A 20,876-nucleotide genomic window follows, 5' to 3' on the forward strand; every position below is an offset into this window, starting at 1 on the left:
TTTTTAAGTTCATGACACGGCACTATAGAGGAATATTGCCCTCTAAAACTAGTTTAAGTACTCTTTCATCCTCTTCCTAATCTTTCTTTCTCTAAGCTTGGCATAGCTAGAGAAAGCTGCTGCTGCTTTCTCTGATGTGACAGAAAATAATGATAGTTCTCAGTTCTGTGTTCTGACAGTCAAAAGAAACCTTGGAGCCAGAGACAGACAGGGAGGGAAGTAAATCTTACTTAGGTGCTGCCAACACTATGAATTTTATTAGAGGACATTGACTCATTCTACAGGGAAAGCCTTCCACTGGTGGCTGAGACAGTCATTGGGTAAGATGCTCTGATACCATTACCTTCTTTGTGGAGGAGCACTTTGCTGCCAGACTGTGGGTTTAATTAACACGTTAACTTGAATGGCAGAGTTGTTGTTTTCTTTTTAGTAGGTATAACACCAGGCTGGACAATTAACTTTTTAGGGAGAAAATATCTGAAGTAGTAGGTGGAGAATACAGAGCAGTTTTGTCTAAAAGTGAATATTCAAGACTCTGCTTTCAAATCCTTGGGAATTTCAAATATACTGATATTTATAGGGTTTTGTGGATGTGTGTTTTTTAGGTATACACCTCTAGTTATAAATCCATGGAAGCAAAACATATTCCTCTGATAAATTTTCTTTGTCCACCAATTGTGAAACCTGGGTTCTTTATTAGGTAGAAACATGACTAGGAAATTCACGTGGTGCAAAATCATTATCTTTTTCCTTTATCATCTACTGTGTTTGAGGCACCTGTACACGTAGAAGGATAGGATTTCCAACATCTAAAAGCTTTGCAATCTCATTAGAGAGGCAGGAAGTGGTCTTAGATATTTTAGAGTAATTTTAGATAGGAATTTCTACCTTGCATTCGTGAAAGGTTCTCTTGAAAGGCTATTAAGAGGCCGGGCGCGGTGGCTCACGCTTGTAATCCCAGCACTTTGGGAGGCCAAGATGGGCGGATCACGAGGTCAGGAGACCACGGTAAAACCCCGTCTCTACTAAAAATACAAAAAAAATTAGCCGAGCGTGGTGGCGGGTGCCTGTAGTCCCAGCTACTCGGAGAGGCTGAGGCAGGAGAATGGCGTGAACCTGGGAGGCGGAGCTTGCAGTGAGCCGAGATTGCGCCACTGCACTCCAGCCTGGGTGACAGAGCGAGACTCCGTCTCAAAAAAAAAAAAAAAAAAAAAAAAGAAAGGCTATTAAGAGAATTAAATATAAATACGTGGCTGGTAGTTTGATAGCATCTGCTCTTGTTCCACAGTTCTTTGGAGGTGAGACTGGTAGGAATCTTGGTACGTAGAGGAGGGTTCATAGAAGAGGTGACCTTTCATCTGGCTCTGAAAACATGCCTGGTGTTGAAGAAGGAAAGTCTTGAAGCCACTTCTGCCAGAGTGGGCAGCCTCAGTGAAGGCACAGCAAGGCGTGTGTGGGAAGGTGACAGGGCCAGCCCGCCAGGACCGAAAGATACCTTCGGAGAGAGTAAATTGAAAGAATCTCACTGAGCTGAATAAGAGAGGCTTGGTTTAGTGGATTGTTTTGTATACCCACTGCTTGAGGGGCCTCTATATGCTCACAAATAAGAAAGTTGCTCTTTGAAGATATAAACAAATGTCATGGGACATACCTGAGTGGTCCACAGGCTCCAGATTCAAGCTTAGGGGATAAATTTAAAAAGAGAATAAAAGAACCACAAATGCTGGCGCCCAACAATTCCTCATAGAGATGAATTCTCTGTGGGAGCAGGAATAGCAATCCTTTGGTGTAGCCGTAGGAGCACACAGAGTTTATATATTATTCTTGCAGCATGTATATGAGTTCAGCCTGTTACCCAGACATACTATTATTTTGAACTGTCCTGATACTTTTACATTTGCATTAAGCTTTGCATGTTACTAAATATAGATATATCTATATGACATAGGCACACCACAATGGTATGAACTCTGTTCCTGTTAAACTTATAGAAAGAAGTAGAGCTCGGCTTAACAAAAAGAAGACAAAGGGGAGAGAGAGAGAAGCAGATACTCTCGGGTTGGGTGCCTGCTGTTGTTGTACAGTCCTCTGTGTTGAAATACCAGGTGTTCAGGACATGCTGAGAACAAGAAGCAGGCCACGCATACACTGGCTGTTTGGGTTCTCAGTTAGGATGGTGTGACCTGTCCCATCTTCTGTTATCTCTGTGAGGGGAGTTGTCACCCATCTCTCCTTGGCACTCATAAAATATATCAAACATGAAATGTACCCAGGAAACCAGTCTCCCCCAGGCATGATGGCCAAAGAATGAATAATAGGCTGGGCACGGTGGCTCACGCCTGTAATCCCAGCACTTTGGGAGGCCGAGGTGGGCGGATCATGAGGTCAGGAGATCGAGACTATCCTAACACGGTGAAACCCCATCTCTACTAAAAATACAAAAAAAATTAGCTGGGCCTAGTGGCAGGCGCCTGTAGTCCCGGCTACTTGGGAGGCTGAGGCAGGAGAATGGCGTGAACCCGGGAGGTGGAGCTTGCAGTGAGCCGAGATCGCACCACTGCACTCCAGCCTGGGCGACAGAGTGAGAAAAAAAAAAAAAAAAGAAAAGAAAAATAAAAAAGACTTAGAAAGAAAACTTACAGATTCTCCTTGGCTAGATGCCTGAATAATGTGTAATTATTACTTAGACAAGCTTACATAGATAAGCTAGGCTTATTTATATCTTGTCCCTGCCTATCTTACCACTTTGACTCATGTTGTTCCTTCTGTGAATAATGCTATTTTTGTCCATCTGAATGCTGTCATTCATTCAGGTCCCAGCTGTTTCACCACAGCATCTGGAAAGCATCCCTAAATTGGCTCCTGTCTTCTGCATTATTTTATCACTGGCTGCCTCGTGCATTTCTCATTATGGGAGCCAGCTTCAGGTTACACTGCGTGCTCTTCCAGAACCAGGTCTAGATTTTGTACTTCTTTGCATTCCGCACAATGCTCGGCACATGCTAGGTCAAGTGGCACAGCTAACTTTATCGCCAGACAGAACAGGGTGTGCATTCCAGTTCATTCAGCTACTTGTTTGGCACGTAATTTCTCACAAGGCAGTTAATCCTTCTAAGCTTCAGTTTCCTCAACTGTAAAATGAAGATATTAATCTGCCTTACAGAATTTGTATAAGAAATAGAGATGGTACATGTGGAGCACTCACCTTGTATATGGCAGGTGTTCAATAAATGTTAGGTATTATTATTATTACTATTGATCCAATGAACTGATGTTTGTATATTTGATGTACTATAGAACCATAGTGCTGAGTAATTTCTGTTCTTTACAGTTATACAGCTCTGCTGAATTTGGGAGAAGATGGCAGCTTATCCAAGAAGGGGTTGTACCCAACAGGTTCTACTGGTAAGTCTCACTTTATCTTGTAGCACATTAAGATATGACCTAGTCATATATGACCTAGTAAATGACCATTGGAATCTTGTTCTCACCAGTGCTCTCACATAAGGTCTGTTCTTACTGGGACATGCCCACATCCCCTCAGGGCAGGATGTGACATTAGGGTAAGAAACACTTTAAGAGAATGTTAAAAAATGTGTCACAGTCTTTTTGAAAAACCCCAAATGGATTATGGAGGTTAGTGAACTGCAGGGGCTTTATGAGAATTGCTTTGTTATATTTTGGTGGAACCTTTGAGACAGACATTTAAAAAAATCTAATAGTGACTTTTTATTATTAAAAACATTATATACACATATATCGCATATTCAAATGAAGATTTTCAGTCTAAATAAGTAGGTTTTATTTAGTCTAAAAGTAGATCTTCCTCTCATTCCTGATTTTGGATCTTGTAGGCCTTCTCCTTGTTATTTATTTATTTATTTATTTATTTATTTATTTATTTTAGACAGTCTCACTCTGTCGCCCAGGTTGCAGTGCAGTGGTGCGGTCTGAGCTCACTGCAACTTCTGCCTACTTTGTTCAAACGATTCTCCTGCCTCAGCCTCCCCAATAGCTTGGATTACAGGTGCATGCCAGCATGCCTGGCTACTTTTTGGATTTTTAGTAGAGATGGGGTTTCACCATGTTGGCCAGGCTGGTCTTGAACTCCTGACCTCAAGTGATCCGCCCACCTCTGCTTCCCACAGTGCTGGGATTATAGGCTTGAGCCACCGTGCCTGGCTGGCCTTCTCCTTGTCATGTGGGACACAGTTGCTATTGCTAGTTTCTCAATTATCTTTCTAGAAATGTTCTGTGAATTGCCAAATGTGCGTGCGTGTGTGTGTGTGTGTTAGTGTGTGTGTGTGTTTGTGTGTGTGTAGTCTTACTTTGCTTGGGCTGCAGTAACAGAATACCATAGACTGGGTGGCTTAAACAACAGATATTTATTCTTCATTGTTCTGGAGGCTGGGGAGTTCGAGATCAAGGTGCCGGCAGATTTGGTTCCTGCTAAAGACTCCCTTCCTGGCTTGCAGATGGCTCCTGTCTGTCTGCGTCCATACATGGTAGAAAGAGAGAGCTCTGATCTCTCTTCCTCCTTTTTTTTTGTTTTTATTTTTGAGACGGAGTCTCCTCTGTCACCAGGCTGGAGTGCAGTGGTCCGATCTCAGCTCACTGCAAGCTCTGCCTCCCAGGTTCACGCCATTCTCCTGCCTCAGCCTCCCCAGTAGCTGGGACTACAGGCACCCACCATCACGCCTGGCTAATTTTTTGTATTTTTAGTAGAGATGGGATTTCACCATGTTAGCCAGGATGGTCTTGATTTCCTGACCTCGTGATCCCCCCACCTCAGCCTCCGGAAGTGCTGGGATTATAGGCGTGAGCCACCGCGCCCGGCCTCTTCCTCTTCTTATCAGGGCATTAATCCCATCATGAGGACCCTATCCTCATGATCTAAGCTAAACCTAATCACTTCTTAAAGGCCCTATTTGCAAATACCATCACATCAGAGTGGGTTATGGTTTCAACATATGAATTTTGAGAAGACAAAAATATTCAGTCCCTAACATATATAGATAGAGATACTTGCATTTACATAAATGGTAGCTGTGCACACTGTTCTATGCCTTGTTTTTTTTGAGGGATGCAGTTTATTATGCATATATCATTATTTTTAGTTGACTACATATCATTTTGCTCTAAGAATATAGATTGGAGGTAAATCTTATGCCTAATTAATGCAAAACATAAACTATATATGTTAGCGGGATGTGTGTATGGGAAAAGAGAAATACATGAAGAGAAGAGGGCAGCAAGAGAAAGAAAGGGACAAAGGAAATAGCATTCCTTTCTTTAACCGCTTCAGTTCTTCCCCCTAATTAAACTAGAGTTGGCTGCGTCCATGGGAATGGGTGGATAAAATTGAAAACAAGGAAAATATCAGAAGTTAACCGTGGCTTTTAAGTTTCCAAGATCTTAGATTCTGGCAAAGTAAGAACAAAGCACAGAACATTCTAGTGTGATTTTGATATTAATATTTATCAATACCTTTGAACGTACATCCTACCTCCTGCCAAAGACGTGATTCTACCTTACCCTAATTTCTCTAATCTGCCTGTGGAAAAGACATTTAGGTTGTGTCAAGATTTTTACTACTATAAACCGTATTACAAGGAATTCGCTCAGACAAGAGTTTAAATATCCTTTATTCATGTCATTCAGAAATCACTGTGACAGTGACCTTTTAGGAGCCAATGAGCTCCCTGCAATGAGGGCAGTTGAAAGTATCTCCTCTTGATTCCTCCTGAAATCACACTGCCTGTCATCAGCCTTTAGAGTTACAGGCAGAATAGATTCCCCAAAGCACATAATAGCTTCCCACCTCCACTCCAATTCTTTCGCTTTTATATGAACTTCTAAGAGGAATGCATTTTTATCTTTCTCATTTTCAAACACTGCCCTAAAACCCCTGTGGGAGTTGAAAGCCAGAGAACTACATTAGAGAAATCTCTTAAAAAGCTAGCAAAACTGCCTGAAAAAGTTAGACAAGCCATTTGCAAACAAACTGGCTCAGAGGTAACACGGAGACTTCTATATGGTAAGATACCACTTTTTCCCCTATCGTAACGAGGCATTTGTAACTAAAGGAGGTTTTTGTTGCACAGAAGCTTATTTACCTCTCTCCCTCTGGTGCTCTTGTTCAGGATGCTGTGAGCCTTGCTTCTAAAGTCCAAATTGACATCTTCTGTCTCCAGGAACTCAACTCTGTCTCTTATTGAATCTCCCTTCTCTGGTCAGCGTTTTTTTCTCCCTCTCTCAACTAATTTTGTATCGTATTCATGAGAAACCTTCATCTCTGTGTGTTTTGTCTATAAAGTATAAAGTTAGTTTATGGAAGAGAGGGTTCATGTCTTTTTCTTTCATTCTCTGCCTTTTTGGGGGTGTTATATGTGCATAGAAAGGCCTCAGAAAATAAGCAAATGAAGGACTGAAATAAATGAATGTTGTCCTCCTAGTTTATCCTGGAAATGGAGTTGCTGCTTTGCTAATGAAAAAGCATGAGGGATAAATCTTTTCTCAAGTCCCACTTTCAAATGACTGCAAATATCTGTACATGGTGCCCAGCACTAGAGGGTAGGAAGTAGCCATTCAGAGGACTTTGCAGAAGTTGGTTCCTACCAATAGAAACAATGAAAAATATTGAAAGGATGGGCAAGAAAAAGGAACCGAGATGAGAACATTTCACATGTAAGTGGTACGTATATACAGTGTTTTCTATGTCACCAGAGGTCTTATTTATGCATTATTATAACCTGAGCAGACCTCACCACTGCTTCTACCAGTGCTAATTGCAATATTTTCTTACCTATTCCTTGAAGAAGGAATCTTCTGTGTGAAAGCTTGATTAGCAAAGCTCTTCTGATCAAAAGCCATAAAATTATCTTTATAAAAACATTACACACTATTGTGTATGAATTCTGATTGATCTGTTAAGTAAAAGAAATAAAACCTCCTTCTTTTCTTTTTGAATACAGACACATCTTGCCCATTCAAGTCTTAATAGTGCAACAAGCACTACTTAAACTTAAGCTATTTAATCCTCATAACAACCTTCTGAAGTAAGCTTTTCATTATCATCATTAACAGAGAGGGAACCTATGGCATAGAGAAGGTAAGTAATTTGGCTAAAGTCACACAGCTGGAAAGTGCCAGAGCCAGAATTTGAATGAAGGCTGTCTGTCACCAAAGTCTATGCTCTACTAAATCAACAAATGCTGTTCTCTCTGCCTCTTAGCCTTACGTTCTTGGCTGGGACTGTGAGCCCTGGAAATCTAGCCCACTCAGGCATATCAATGGTGAGAGCCCAAAGTTCTTTTGACCACAGTGCCAACTGTGCTTGCCAAATGGCTCACAAGGGTTCCTTAAGCTTAGTTGGTTTTTCTAGAGAAGGCATGGGAACTCGTAAATTGCATAGTACCATGACTGTTGATGAAAATCTTGGTCTCTGCCCACATGGTCTGTAATTTCTAACTCTGAGCAACTACCTTAAGCTGACAGAAAAGTTGTCAATCAAAGCAATATTTATTAGATTCACTTCCGGAAACCAGTTACTTCAAATTATGTAGGAACTATGGGGCTATCTAGGATAATTCAGCAAGTATAGTTAAAAGAAACCTCCTTTAATCATTTCTGCTTGGAACCTGGCTATTGGGGGTGTGTATGGGACTGAGGGAGATTTCTCTAGTGTTAAATCAAATTGTTAAGTTACCATGGGTAATAACATAGAATTTCCCTAGAGAAGAAATGAAGACAAATTCATATTTTTTCCTCATCACCTAACATGTTGATAATTATTTTTATTTCTGGGAGCAATGTTCATGCCACCTCTGGAAGTAATAAATAGCAATTGTGAAATAATTATGGCATGTAACAGCTTATTCTTATGTTATCACAGTGGTTTCTGCTAATGTTACCAAAGCACTGGAGGTTTGGTCAAGACCCTACTGCACAAAAAGCCAGTCACTGAGACAGCAAGTATTGCCAAAGAAGAAGGCTTTAATCAGGTGCTGCAGCCAAGGAGACGGGGGCTCAGTCTCAAATCCATCTCCCTGGCTAAAAGTATGGGTTTATATAGCAGGAAATCAATGTAACAGGGTGTAAAACAGGAACTATGGAGGGGCAAGGAGGCATCTGGTTCATGATCTGGTGAGTTTCAGTTCTTTAATAATTTTTTTTTTTGAGAGGCTTGAAGATCCTTCCTGAGGAAGGAACTCAGATAAAACAAATACAAGTTTCAAGCTTTAACAGCAGAAGGGTCAATCTCTATGTTTATCTAAAAGAACAGTGTATGGGAGTATTGAGCTGGTTTTATTAATATTACCATAGCAACCATAAATATGAACTTTCCTCCAAGGAGTTCAGATGGTTTCTAAAACTGATTTACATACATAGGACATCATGTAAGAGACAGCATAATATTACCATTAATAGAATAGGTGTCCTTTTAATTTAACCAACAGCAACAGTGGTCTTGTTCTTTCCTGTGCTGGAAATCAATTATATTGGGAAGCAGTACAACTTGTACGTCAAGCGGTTCAAGGACACTGAGGTTTAATTTCTAGCGTTGCCATTTACTAAGTAAAAAAATCATGGGGAAGTTACATAACTTCTGTGTGACTCAGTTTTCTCCCTTGTAAAATAATTAATACCTACTTCATCAAATGAGATGCTTCTTGTGAGTTGGTTACATGCCTTGTGCCTAAGAACCATATTGAATGTCCACTGGGTAACAGTGTTAATATTATTCATATCTATTTCTATCTCTATTAGTTTTGTTTTTCTTTGTGTTGTCTTCATGATCAGGTTTGCTTTCCCCATTTTGTGACAGCGGTGGACACTAGCAGCTTTAGGCTTACTTTTTTTTTTTTTTTTTTTTTTGAGACATTGTCTTTCTCTGTCACCCAGGCTGGAGTGCAGTGGTGTGATCTCGGCTCATTGCCACTTCTGTCTCCCGGGTTCAAGAGATTCTCCTGCTTCAGCCTCCTGAGTAGCTGAGATTACAGGCACATTCCACCATGCCTGGCTAATTTTTTGTATTTTAGTAGAGATAGAGTTTCACCATGTTGCCCAGGCTGGTCTTGAACTCCTGAGCTGAGGCAATCCGCCTGCCTCAGCCTCCCAAAATGCTAGGATTACAGGTGTGAGCCACAGTGCCCAACCTAGGCTTACATTTTAACAGCTTAGAAGCCCCATCAAGCTAGTCTGTCTCTTTTTCTCTGTTTCCGGGGATTGAATCTGAGAGGTCTGGCTTGGATCAAGGACATACAAGATAATTCATTACTCAAGTAGGTCAGACATGTATCTACCCCAAGAATTGAAATACGGTCTGGGGTTGAGACCTAATCAGACTGCATGGTTCAAGGTTGGAGGAAATGTAATTCCTAAAAAGGGAAAAAAAGACACACACACAAAATGATTATGTTACTGTAAGGGAAGATGGGTTTTCTTATTAGGGAAAAAATATGTAGATGGGAGAACTGAGTGTCATAAGGATATAATTCCATCAGGGGATTTATATTTGTTGAGTGACTACATTGGTCTAGCTAGCCAGATGATAATCATGCTATTTGATCCTCTTAACAAGATTATATGGTAGTGGTTATTATCCCCATTTTGATGAAACAGAAAAGTGAAATGATGTAGTTTATCCAACATAACACATAATTTGTAACAGCCAGGTTTTGAAAGATCAGTTCAAATTCAAGACTTACTCCCTTCTCATCCTCCAATAAAAGACAGGAGAAAAAACTTTAAATTTTGAAATTTTATTTTAGTTTAGCACTTCAGTAGGTAAAAGCTAAGGTGCTGCATTTGACACTGAACAAAGAACATGGTGGTGGACGATCAGTGGTATCCAAATGCCTTAAATAAGGAAACCTCCTGCCAGAAGCCAAATTCGCTACTCGAGGATGGTGAATGTGGTTTGTTAGGATCTGAGTCAAGTATAGTATAAAGCAATGGAAGGCATTTCTCATTAGAAACTCTTCAGCAATCTATTAATTATGCAAAAGACAATGCAATCTTAGGGCTGTTTCACTTAATTAAAAATAGGTTCAGCCTTACCTTATTGATTATGTTGCTCTGACATACAGACAGCTGGCTTGAAGTAGGGACAGCTGAATGGTGATACATATTTTCTGTGACTAATTCACACATGGAAAATCAAGAGTTGGCTCAGCAATGAACCTTTGTTATTTTGGAATGCCAGCTATGTTTCAAGAATGTCCCTCCGGGGGTTATATGACATCTGTATTATATAGCACAAGGATAAATGTTTATCCTTATGCTATACTCAGTGCATTTCAGCGTGTATACACATTCTCATTCTTCCCCACAGTTCAATGCCAGTCAATGTGAATGACTTCCCATTCCACACCTTTTTCAACAAGTCCCGTTTGTTGAGCATTTACTGTGTGCCAAGCCTTGCGCTAAGTATTTTGCATATATTGTTTAAATCAATCCTCAAATAATTGATGTGAAATGGTTTATTGATCAAGACTCTTTCAAGAAATGTGATAGAAAAATGCATCCTGTTTTAAGAAGAAAAAAATTTTTAAAGAGATACTGGCTTATGCGTCTGGAAAGTCAGAAGGAACTTTATTAGACTCCACTGTATCCATAGGCTTCTTAAAGGCATCAGATCTTGATCTCTCCCCATCATTCCACTCTGCTTTCCTCTGTTTTAGCTTCACTTGGGCACAATTTCTCTTTGCAGTGGCCTCTAGAAGCTTCTATCTTCCCAATTCACTCCAATGTAAAAAAAAAAGGACTTCTTGCTTGTTCCAGAAAAACTCCTAGAATTAAATCTTATGGGCTCTGATTAAGTAAAATGCCCATAGATAGACCTGGGGTAGAATCAATTTTACTAAACCACATGGGCAGAAAGTAAGGAATATGATGCCCCAGGAGAGACTAAGGTGCTTTTACCAAAAGACATGGGGAGAATAATACGAAGACATCAACAAGAGGTACCCATTATCCAGAGATGTTTTGGTCGAGAAATAAATAAAGTAAATAAATAAACACAATCTTATATAATTTTGCCTAATGTCTCACACTAGTAGACAATAGTAATGAAATTTAAACCCAGGTATGTCTGGCTAGAGAGCCTGTGTTATCTGCACACTATGCTATAATCTACCTCCAGTGTATCTTCATGGCCCCCACTGCCATGGACCAATAAAGTCTGGCTTGAGCTTGAGTTCTCTTCTTACGTAAAAATCCTACATTGGCAGGTACTTTATCCACATCCACTGGGCCTCACCACTACTCCTTGAAGTGACTTTTTTTTTTTTTTTTTTGTATACCTGGCCTATTATCACTGCCCCAGATTTTCTCCTCTAACCTTGAGTATCAAGGCTGACACGAAAGAGGCAGCTTCATAAACTTTTAATAACATACCTGTCCATGATCAGAAAACACTCCAGAATATAAAATAGCCTCTCTGTCTCTCTGATTCTGACTTGTATCATTATCATTCATTCTCAAGGCCTTGTTGAATATTGCTGCCAAGCCAACTTCAGGTTTTTATCCCTCTTATTGTTGTTTGATAGTTTGTTTTATATACATGAGGTCACCATGGCCATTTCTCTTCCTCCTTCAGATATACCAGCCATTCAGCACAGCACCCCTAAGACTTCTTTAAGCCACCCACACCAAAGAGACTTAGAGAATGTGGCACGAGATGGCTGCAACTCTTTCCTCTTCCCGCCCCGCTGAATTTAGTGGATTCAGTAACAAGAGACTGAGCCTCTGCATTTTTCCTTCTCTAGGTTCTGCAAACTGGAAATGGGATGAAGTCTAAAAAGGTTACAAAAAAAGGAGAGAAAGAGCATAAAACTCTATTAGATAAAAATGACCAGATATACCGACAATATATTAGGAAGGGGGTATGGCTTTTTTTTTTCCCCAAGATACTCTGCCTCATCTCTTACCCAAAGCTATGAAGCAGGTCACTGTCTGCAGAAAACTTCAAAATGAATACTATCACTCACTTTCAATTTATGTTGAGGTGGCAGTGGAATATCTTACCATTTAGAATCAGCTTTTTAAAAATAGGCTTCCATATTTCCTTATTCCTCATATCCCAGCGTGACCACTCTTGGGTCATGTTTATCTCTGCTCTCTTATCTCTTCTTAAATATGTAGATTTCCATGTTGTGTCAGTTCTTCCCTCATAGTATTATCCCTGCCCACTTCCTCTCCCATTCTCCTTAGCATTACCCTGGTTTAGCTCCACCACCAACACCCCACTGAGAAATAATGAAAAAGCCTCTCCATTCATCTTCCTATATCACTGCCTAAGGACTCTCGTGTCTCCCCAATCAAATATTTGTCTCATTCCTCATTGTTTGCAACATAAATTGAAGAGGAAGAATCTAACTAGGTTCTTGCCATTGTGGGCTCGAATGGACTTTTTCTGACCTACTACCCACTCCAATTCTGTATGCTAAATTCCAGGAGGCCAGGTAAGTAATAGTAAGCAATAGTAAGTCTATGGATCTGTCAATACTTCTTACATCTGTCCTTATTTATTTTAGCAGTGATTAATTTTTAGCACCTATTATGAGCCAGGACAGTTTTCATCTTTGAATACAAAGATGCTGTGTGAGGATTTTTGTCATTAGGATCACAGTGGATCTTTATGGCCTTATACCAAAGCCCACCTCTGCCATGGAGCCTTCTTTGGTTCTTCCTGCTTTTGGGGACAAAAGAAATCTCTTTCTTCTCTGAATTTAAATGTGATGATGTCACAGATAAAATGTAATATATCATACCATGTACCGGATTGCAGGTCTATATATGTGATTGGTAGGAAAAGCATGGATTAAGGATGAACATATTCAGGTGTAAATTTCTAGCTTTACTATTAATTAACTAGGTGATTCCAAGAAAAAATTTCACCTGCCCAAGCTTCAATTTCCTGCTACAAAGTCTTATTTTTAGAATTAAAAATGACATATTATCATTATTACCATTAAGTAACTTAGCACTTAATATGTTCTCCATATATATTTCTTTATTGTCTTCTTTTCATTTCCTTCTAGAAGATACGTTTTTTAAGGTTCAAGGCTCTGCCTTTAACATATTTCTATCTTGTGTACTACAGTAAATAGAGCAGCAGAAACTTGTGCATACACACACACAGGGTACTAAAATTCATCAGATTTACACATGCTTGTACGTGTACACGTATAAATCCATCAACACACAGACTGAAATATCTCGAATAGACCTCATTAGTTAAATTAGAGAGCTATAGTAGGTAACCTCTGTATTTCCCTCTAGCATGAAAATGCCAGAATTCTAAATCACTGAAGTATATATTGAAGGAAGGAAAATTTTAGATCCATGAAAGGCACACTTTTCTATGCACTAGGCTATTTATTAACTCCTTAGGCTGTCCTAAGGAGTAATGAGATCCCTGTAACCAGAGAAATTCAAGCAAAAACAGAAAGACTCATCCTAGACTGCTCTCACAGTGCGAACCTGTCCTTTATTGCTGATTTTGACAGGTCTTGATACATTTCAGAATATGGAGTTCAGGAGAACTCAGAAAGCCCTTTTCTTTGAGAATGGACTTTATTTGCTCTTCTTTTATACTTCCCCTTATTCTCCCAGGCAGTCTCTTCTAATTCTGAGCCCCTGCCCTCTGAGTAGAATCCTTTATGGTTTGGATAAGGAGCAGGGAGAAGTGACAGAGACTCGTCCCAGAGATACCGTCCCAAGGTCTGTACTGAGGCATTTCTAGTGCCTGCACTAGGAGTGCTAGATAAGAAAATTTTTATTACCTTGAGAGGCATGGTATTTCTTCTTTTTTTATTGCTAATGATCTCCACGTGAATGCCGCTCGCTAACCCTTTTGCACCTCCTCCACAATTTTTTTTTTTTTTTGAGACGGAGTCTTGATCTGTTGCCCAGGCTGGAGTGCAGTGGCGTGATCTCGGCTCACTGCAACCTCCACCTCGCAGTTTCACGCCATTCTCCTGCCTCAGCCTCCCTAGTAGCTGGGACTACAGGCGCCCGCCACCACGCCCAGCTAATTTTATTTGTATTTTTCGTGGAGAGGGGGTTTCACCATGTTACCCAGGATGGTCTTGATCTCCTGACCTCCTGATCCACCTGCTTCGGCCTCCCAAAGTGCTGGGATTACAGGCATGAGCCACAGCACCCGGCCTTTTTCTTTTTCTTTTTCTTTTTTTTTTTTTTTGAGATGGAGTCTCACTCTGTCGCCCAGTCTGGAGTGCAGTGGCGCGATCTCCACTCACTGCAAGTTCCATCTCCCGGGTTCACGCCATTCTCCTGCCTCAGCCTCCTGAGTAGCTTGGACTACAGGCGCCCACCACCACGCCTGGCTAATTTTTTGTATTTTTACTAGGGACGGGGTTTCACCGTGTTAGCCAGGATGATCTCGATCTCCTATCTCGTGATCCGCCTGACTCGGCCTCCCAAAGTGCTGGTATTACAGGCCTGAGCCACTACACCCGGCCCCTCCTCCACTTCTTAATCTTTAACAGTGATTAGCAAGTTTTCCCTTCAAATTAAGTTAAATTTCCCCTGCTGCAGTGTGAGCCCATCACTTTTCATGCAACCTTCGTTCACTAATGGCCATCATTGATTCCTGTCATCCTTATCTTGATGATGCCTGTCCCCGTAGGCTGCAGCTTCTCTATCTTTGAACAATAGATATTCAGTCACTTCTCGAGACTTCACTAAGAATTCCTGTGATGGCAGAATGCAAGTGATTGCCATGAATGAGGGTAAGAGGGAAAAAAAATCCTCATAATTGTGTCTTCTTAATTTAGAATTTTATTAGAAGGAATTGACTTGGCCCTAGTGATCACACCTCACTTAGCTTTCAAATTAAGGGCCTCTAAGTTCGCATCACGTCCTTGTATGCTTATCCTTGCTCATTCAATCATCGACTTTGAATGTTGCCTTTAGTCAATAGGAGATGGTGTTTAATGTGTAAAAATGGGAGTTCTAGAGTCAGAATACCTTTGCCAGAATCCTGTTTTCAAGGGGTGTGACACTGAGCTCTTTAATTAACTTCCTTAAGCCTTACAGTGTTCATCAGTAAAATGGTCCTCATAAGAGTATCTTCCTTATGGAAGGTAGATATCATTGTAAGGATTAAAATGAGATCATTCAGGTTGGTTACATACGTGATGAGTAAACGTTAACTGCTACTAAAAAGAGGAATAGGGAAGAGTTGGGTATTAATGTGTTTCTGAAATGTGGCAATCTCATTTTGATTCGATTGAATAATTTATATTATCAATGGGAATTTTTAATGTGTGCATGTATTTTACTTCTTTCTTGTCCAAAATCAGGAACAGCGGATAGAAAATCAGCTGAAGGTTTTATTTGTAGCTTCTCAACTTTATATTATTCAACTCATTTAATTAATTTCAATGGAGTGATTTTACAGGCCAAATTCTGGCCGCAAAGATGTAGGAAACACAGTTCCTTCCATAAAGGGGCTTGCAGCTGCTTAGGTAGGACTGCAAAGAGAATGCCTAAGGAAGCATATGGAAGGATATTTCCCCTGCATAGCTACTGCTCAATGAGTTTGCAGCCAAGCAGCTTTGGGGCCTGAGGTCACGAGGCGGGCAGTCTCAAGTAAAACTGGGCATGGAATTGGGAAGAGAAGAACAAGGACAAACTAGAACCTGTCGGGACATCTGCATCTGCCTCTCTCACTACCTCTAAAATGAGTCTTGGAAGGAATTGACTGCGCTCCTTTCCTGCCTTCCAAATCTCATATTTCCTTTTGGCGAATTCTAATATGAAACCATACCGAGACTCTGAGAAATATAGTTCGGGCAGAAGTAAATCACAGTCTACCCTTTGAAAACTTGTCACCTGTGCAGGTATTTTGAAACCATGTATAACTCCCAAATTAAAACAAAAGCAAAATTATGCTTCTACCTAGCATGATGGCATTTCTGCTCCTCCATAACTTAAATGTGATAAATAACTTTCCCCAAAATGAGAGCATTTGTGTATGCCACATTACGTATATTTAGGTAATATTCCTCCTCTGGTTGAGTCATGCTTCCCCTTTCTATATCCTGAAAGCAAAATACTGAAATACTGAGATGTAGGATTAGTCAATATAATCAATATTGACATATTTTCTGCAGAAAACATAGGTAAATGTGGGAGAAGACAAAAGGAAAGCATTGTTACACACACACACACACACACACACACGTAAGAAGAAATTGACCACAGAGCGGAGACAGCAAAGTGCCTAGAACAGTTGGTGGCACGTACTGTATATCATAAAGTCTAAATTTTCATCAAAGGAAGATGCATTATTATTTTATATATCAGCAAAAAATCCTGCCAATTAAAGTATAGGTATATCTAAGATATATTGTGGGTTTCATTCCAGACTAGCACGAATAAGTGAATGTTGCAATATTCTTGCATCTCGGGGAATAGGGAGGCCTGAGGAGAGGGAGAGAGATGGGGGAATCGCTGGTCTGTGGAGCCGTCAGAACACACATGCCATTTATCAATTAAGTTTGCAGTCTTATATGGTTGTTGTTTGTGGCACTCCAAAACAATCGCAATAGTCACATCAAAGATCACTGATCACACATCGCCGTAACAGGTGTCATAATCATGAAAAAGTTTGAAGTATTGCAAAAATTAGCAAAATGTGGCACAGAGACATGAAGTGAGCACATGCTTTTGGAAAAATGGCACTGATAGAATTGCTGCATGAAGGGCTGCCACAAACCTTCTATTTGTAAAAAACAAACAAACAAAACAAAACAAAAAAAACTCAGTATCTGTGAAGAGCAATAAAATGAAGTGCAATCAAAGTATGCCTGTATAACATTTAAACAATCATAAGATACCTACTGATGTACAAGATGTTAAAATGAGAAAAAATTAGCATTTTGGAATGGATGGAAGAGGTGCTCAATAAATATTTTCTGAGTGAGTGAAAAATGTAGGACAGATAATGGGGATGAGGTGGCATTATTTATTCATTGTATTTATTTTAATATTTCAATTGACACATAATAGTACATATTTATGGGATACATATAATGTATAGTTATCAGATCAGAGTAATTAGCATATCCATCTTCTCAAACATTTATTTCTTTGGGCTGGGATCATTCTATATCCTCTGCTCCTGCTATTGGAAAATATATAATAGATTATTGTTAACTGTAGTCATCCTGTTGTGCTATAGAACATGAGCACTTATTCTTCCTATCTAGCTGTCATGCTGTATCTTTAAGTACATTTTCAAATTGAAGGTTAAATAGGGTTGTCATAGTAGATAACTACTGAGATGTGGAATGCTAAATTCAAGACAGAAGAGTAGAGAAGACCCAAAAATTGAAGGTTGACTTATTTGACTGAGCAGAAAAGAAAGGCAGAGTAGATAAAGGAAAATTCTAAAACTAACTGTAAGACTAGTGAATCTATGTAGGTGATGAGCCCTGATGTATTTATGCATCGGAATCTCAGGATCAAAGAGAACTTAGAAAACATCTCATCTGACCCCCTATGACTTGCAGGAATCTCTTCTTAAAAATGCTAGAGAAATGGGTGGAAACATCATTTTGGTTTGGGAATGGAACTTGGTCTGTCTGGCAGGATCTATCTTCCTCTAAAGAGAATAACTAGAGGAAATGGACCTGTCCCACTATTTTTTATTGTTGACTTTGGCACTTAAAACATCAGTAAACTATCGCAAGGACAAAAAACCAAACACCACATGTTCTCACTCATAGGTGGGAATTGAACAATGAGAACTCATGGACACAGGAAGGGGAACATCACACTCCGGGGACTGTTGTGGGGTGGGGGGAGGGGGGAGGGACAGCATTAGGAGATATACCTAATGCTAAATGACGAGTTAATGGGTGCAGCAAACCAACATGGCACATGGATACATATGTAACAAACCTGCACATTGTGCACATGTACCCTAAAACCTAAAGTATAATAAAAAAAAAGAAAAAAAACAAAACAAAACATCAACACCTCTAAACAGAACAATTCTATCATTTAGAGAAAGCTGTCAAGGTTTTCACAGGCATGGCAAGATGTGCCCTGGGGTGGGGGACAGAACCTGCATTTATGAGATTTATGGTAAAGGGTTTTACATGAGTGCTGAAGTTTAAGGCAGATAAATCCCAGAAGACAAATACTACCAGTAATTGAATTACAAAGCCATTATCATGTGCTGAACAGAGCAATTTTATGACTCTATTGTGACAGGATGAAACTTGTTAGAATATTTATGCGCTTGGGATAGCTTCTGCTTCACCATCCCAGAGAACAAACCAGCTCTTCCATTGCCTTCTATGATCAGCTGGCCTTCCTGAGTAATTCAGTAGCCAAGGAAAGCAAGATGCCTAAGAGAGAGGAATCCAAAAGAGACATAGCAGACAACCACATCAGGCACAAGCCTTATATTTGACCTCACATTTCAGCAGCTCCTGGACCCAACATCTTTATGTTGTCATCTGCTATCAGGTTCTTTCAGTGGTAACCAGGGAAGCTCAAGGATAAATAAGAACTCTGGCTGTCAGCATTGTTTTCTGCTTATGAATAAATCAAAAATAAGAACATCTCAGAAATAAAAGCCACTATAACAACCTTAACACTTTTTTGAAAAAGAAGTAGCTTTATTTTTTTGTGATTGTTGAAATGCCTGAATCATAAGTACAGGACAGCTGAAGTGATACAGTTGTTTACCTGCTTTAATGACAGCATAACCAGTCCATTCCATGTGATGAGGCTGACTTACTAAATAGATTACTTTCCTCTTTGTAGGAAATTGTGGCTTTGCTCTAATTCATGTCGTTAATAAGATTTGGGCATAGGATTTTTTTCCTCTTTTATTTAAAAATAATTTTAGAATTACAGAACAATTACAAAGATAATACAGAGAGTTCTCATATCCTATTCACCCAGCTTTACCTAATGTTAACATCTTACATTACCATGGTGCAATGTTTACCAATGAAAAATTAATATTGGTAAAAAGCAGTGAACTAAAATAGAGACTATCTGGATTTCTCCAGGTTTTCTACTAATATCCCCTGCTTTTTTTTTTTTTTTTCTGACCCAGGATACAATCCAGAATCCCAAATTGCATTTATTTTTCATGTCTTTTTATTTAGTCTCTTCAAATCTATAGGAGTTCATCCGTCTTTCCTTGTCTCTGATGACCTGCACAGTTTTGAAGAATACTAGTCAGGTATTTTGTAGAGTGCCCCTCAAATTGGGTTAGTCTGATATTTTCTCATGATTACAGGGTTATAGATTGTTGGGAAGAATATCACAGAAATGATGTACCCTTCTCATCACGTCATATCAAGGAGTATAAAATATCAATATGTCTTACTACTGATGATGTTAACTTTGATCACTTGGTGAAGGGGGTGTCTCCCAGGTTTCTCCATTGCAAAGTTACTTTTTTTCTTGTCTTGTACTCTATTTGTTGGAAGCTCCCAGGTTTCTCCATTGGAAAGTTACTCTTTTTCTTGTTCCATACTCTGTTTGTTGGAAGCAAGTAACTAAGTTCAGCCCACACTCAAGGGAAGGAGACTTAAGCTCTAACTCCTGACAGGATGAGTATCAAAAAGTGTGTGAACATATGTTAATATGACCAGAAAATTGATTAAGATTTTGGAGAGATACTTTGAGAACATGTGTTTTGCCCACTAACTTTAGTATTTGTAGCCAATCTTGCCTAGAGCAATTATTACTGTAGTGTGCTAATGAAGTTTGTCTTTATTTTGATCATTTCTTTTATTAACTGGAATTCTTCTGGAAGGAATAATTGTTCCTCCTTCACCTTTTGTTTATTATACCATTGTTCAGTTGCTCAGTCAATGAAGAGACCAAAAAACACGGTGAAAAAGCTCAATTCTGGATTGTGTTTTGTTTCTTTTTTTATTTTTCTTTTCTCTTTTTTTTTGGAGACGTTGTCTCTCTCTGTTGCCCAGGCTGGAGTGCGGTGGCGCAATCTCCGCTCACTGCAGGCTCCGCCTCCCGGGTTCACCCATTCTCCTGCCTCAGCCTCCCGAGTAGCTGGGACTACAGGCGCCTGCCACCCGGCCTGGCTAATTTTTTGTATTTTTAGTAGAGATGGGGTTTCACCATGTTAGCCAGGATGGTCTTGATCTCCTGACCTCTTGGTCTGCCCGCCTCGGCCTCCCAAAGTGCTGGGGTTACAGGTGTGAGCCACCGCACCTGGCCCTTGTTGTTTCGTTACTAATATCCCTTTCTCACTTCAGGTGTCCCTCTGCCCTGGCTCTGAGCTATTGTCCAGAGGATCCCTGTTGACCTGCTAATTAAGGGCAAGACTTTTTGGCTAACGAAGTTTTTGTTTGTCTTTTTTTAAGAAGCATTTTAGGGTCTGGCCTGGAATGGAGACGTCAGAAGAAAATACACTTTTTCTGTGACTGATTTTCTTGGTTGACCGTGGAGGCGGGGTTCTCACTCAGTAGTTCTGAGCTCTCCTCTTTGCTCTGTTGGGCAACTCACACATCTTTTCCAAAAGGAAGATGTTATACACATACACACACACGCACACACTCACACTCTGTTTTACCTTTTCCTGTCTCTCCTCTGTCTTAGCCAAGGAAAAAAGCAAGCCTGGCTGCTCCTGAAAAACAAAACAGACTTGTAAGCAGGGTACTAATCTCTGTGTTTAAGTCATTTTAATTCCCAAAACAAAGAATGAATATTCTAAATTGGCCAATTAATAAATACATGAAAAATATGGTATAGTAATAAGGTAAATATTCTAAACATTTTAAGCACTCTTATACCTTATGGACTTAAACTTTGTGGATAAGGGAAGACTACAATATTTCCTCCTATAACAGTTG

At 39.9% G+C, this 20,876-nt stretch overlaps 1 protein-coding gene across 3 annotated transcripts in view; it reads left to right on the forward strand.

Annotated features, from left to right (window-relative positions):
• Nucleotides 1-20,876, forward strand: part of SORCS1 (sortilin related VPS10 domain containing receptor 1) — a 602,630-nt gene that overhangs the window by 408,141 nt on the left and 173,613 nt on the right. For all 3 annotated transcript variants that reach the window (XM_032178269.2, XM_058436040.1, XM_032178276.2), the window contains exon 5: nucleotides 3,332-3,405. In XM_032178269.2, the coding sequence (XP_032034160.1) occupies nucleotides 3,332-3,405 (74 nt within the window). The remainder of the gene's footprint in view (nucleotides 1-3,331; nucleotides 3,406-20,876) is intronic.

The sequence above is a fragment of the Hylobates moloch genome, unplaced genomic scaffold (assembly GCF_009828535.3).
Source record: "Hylobates moloch isolate HMO894 unplaced genomic scaffold, HMol_V3 SCAFFOLD_3, whole genome shotgun sequence".
Lineage (NCBI taxonomy): Eukaryota > Metazoa > Chordata > Mammalia > Primates > Hylobatidae > Hylobates > Hylobates moloch.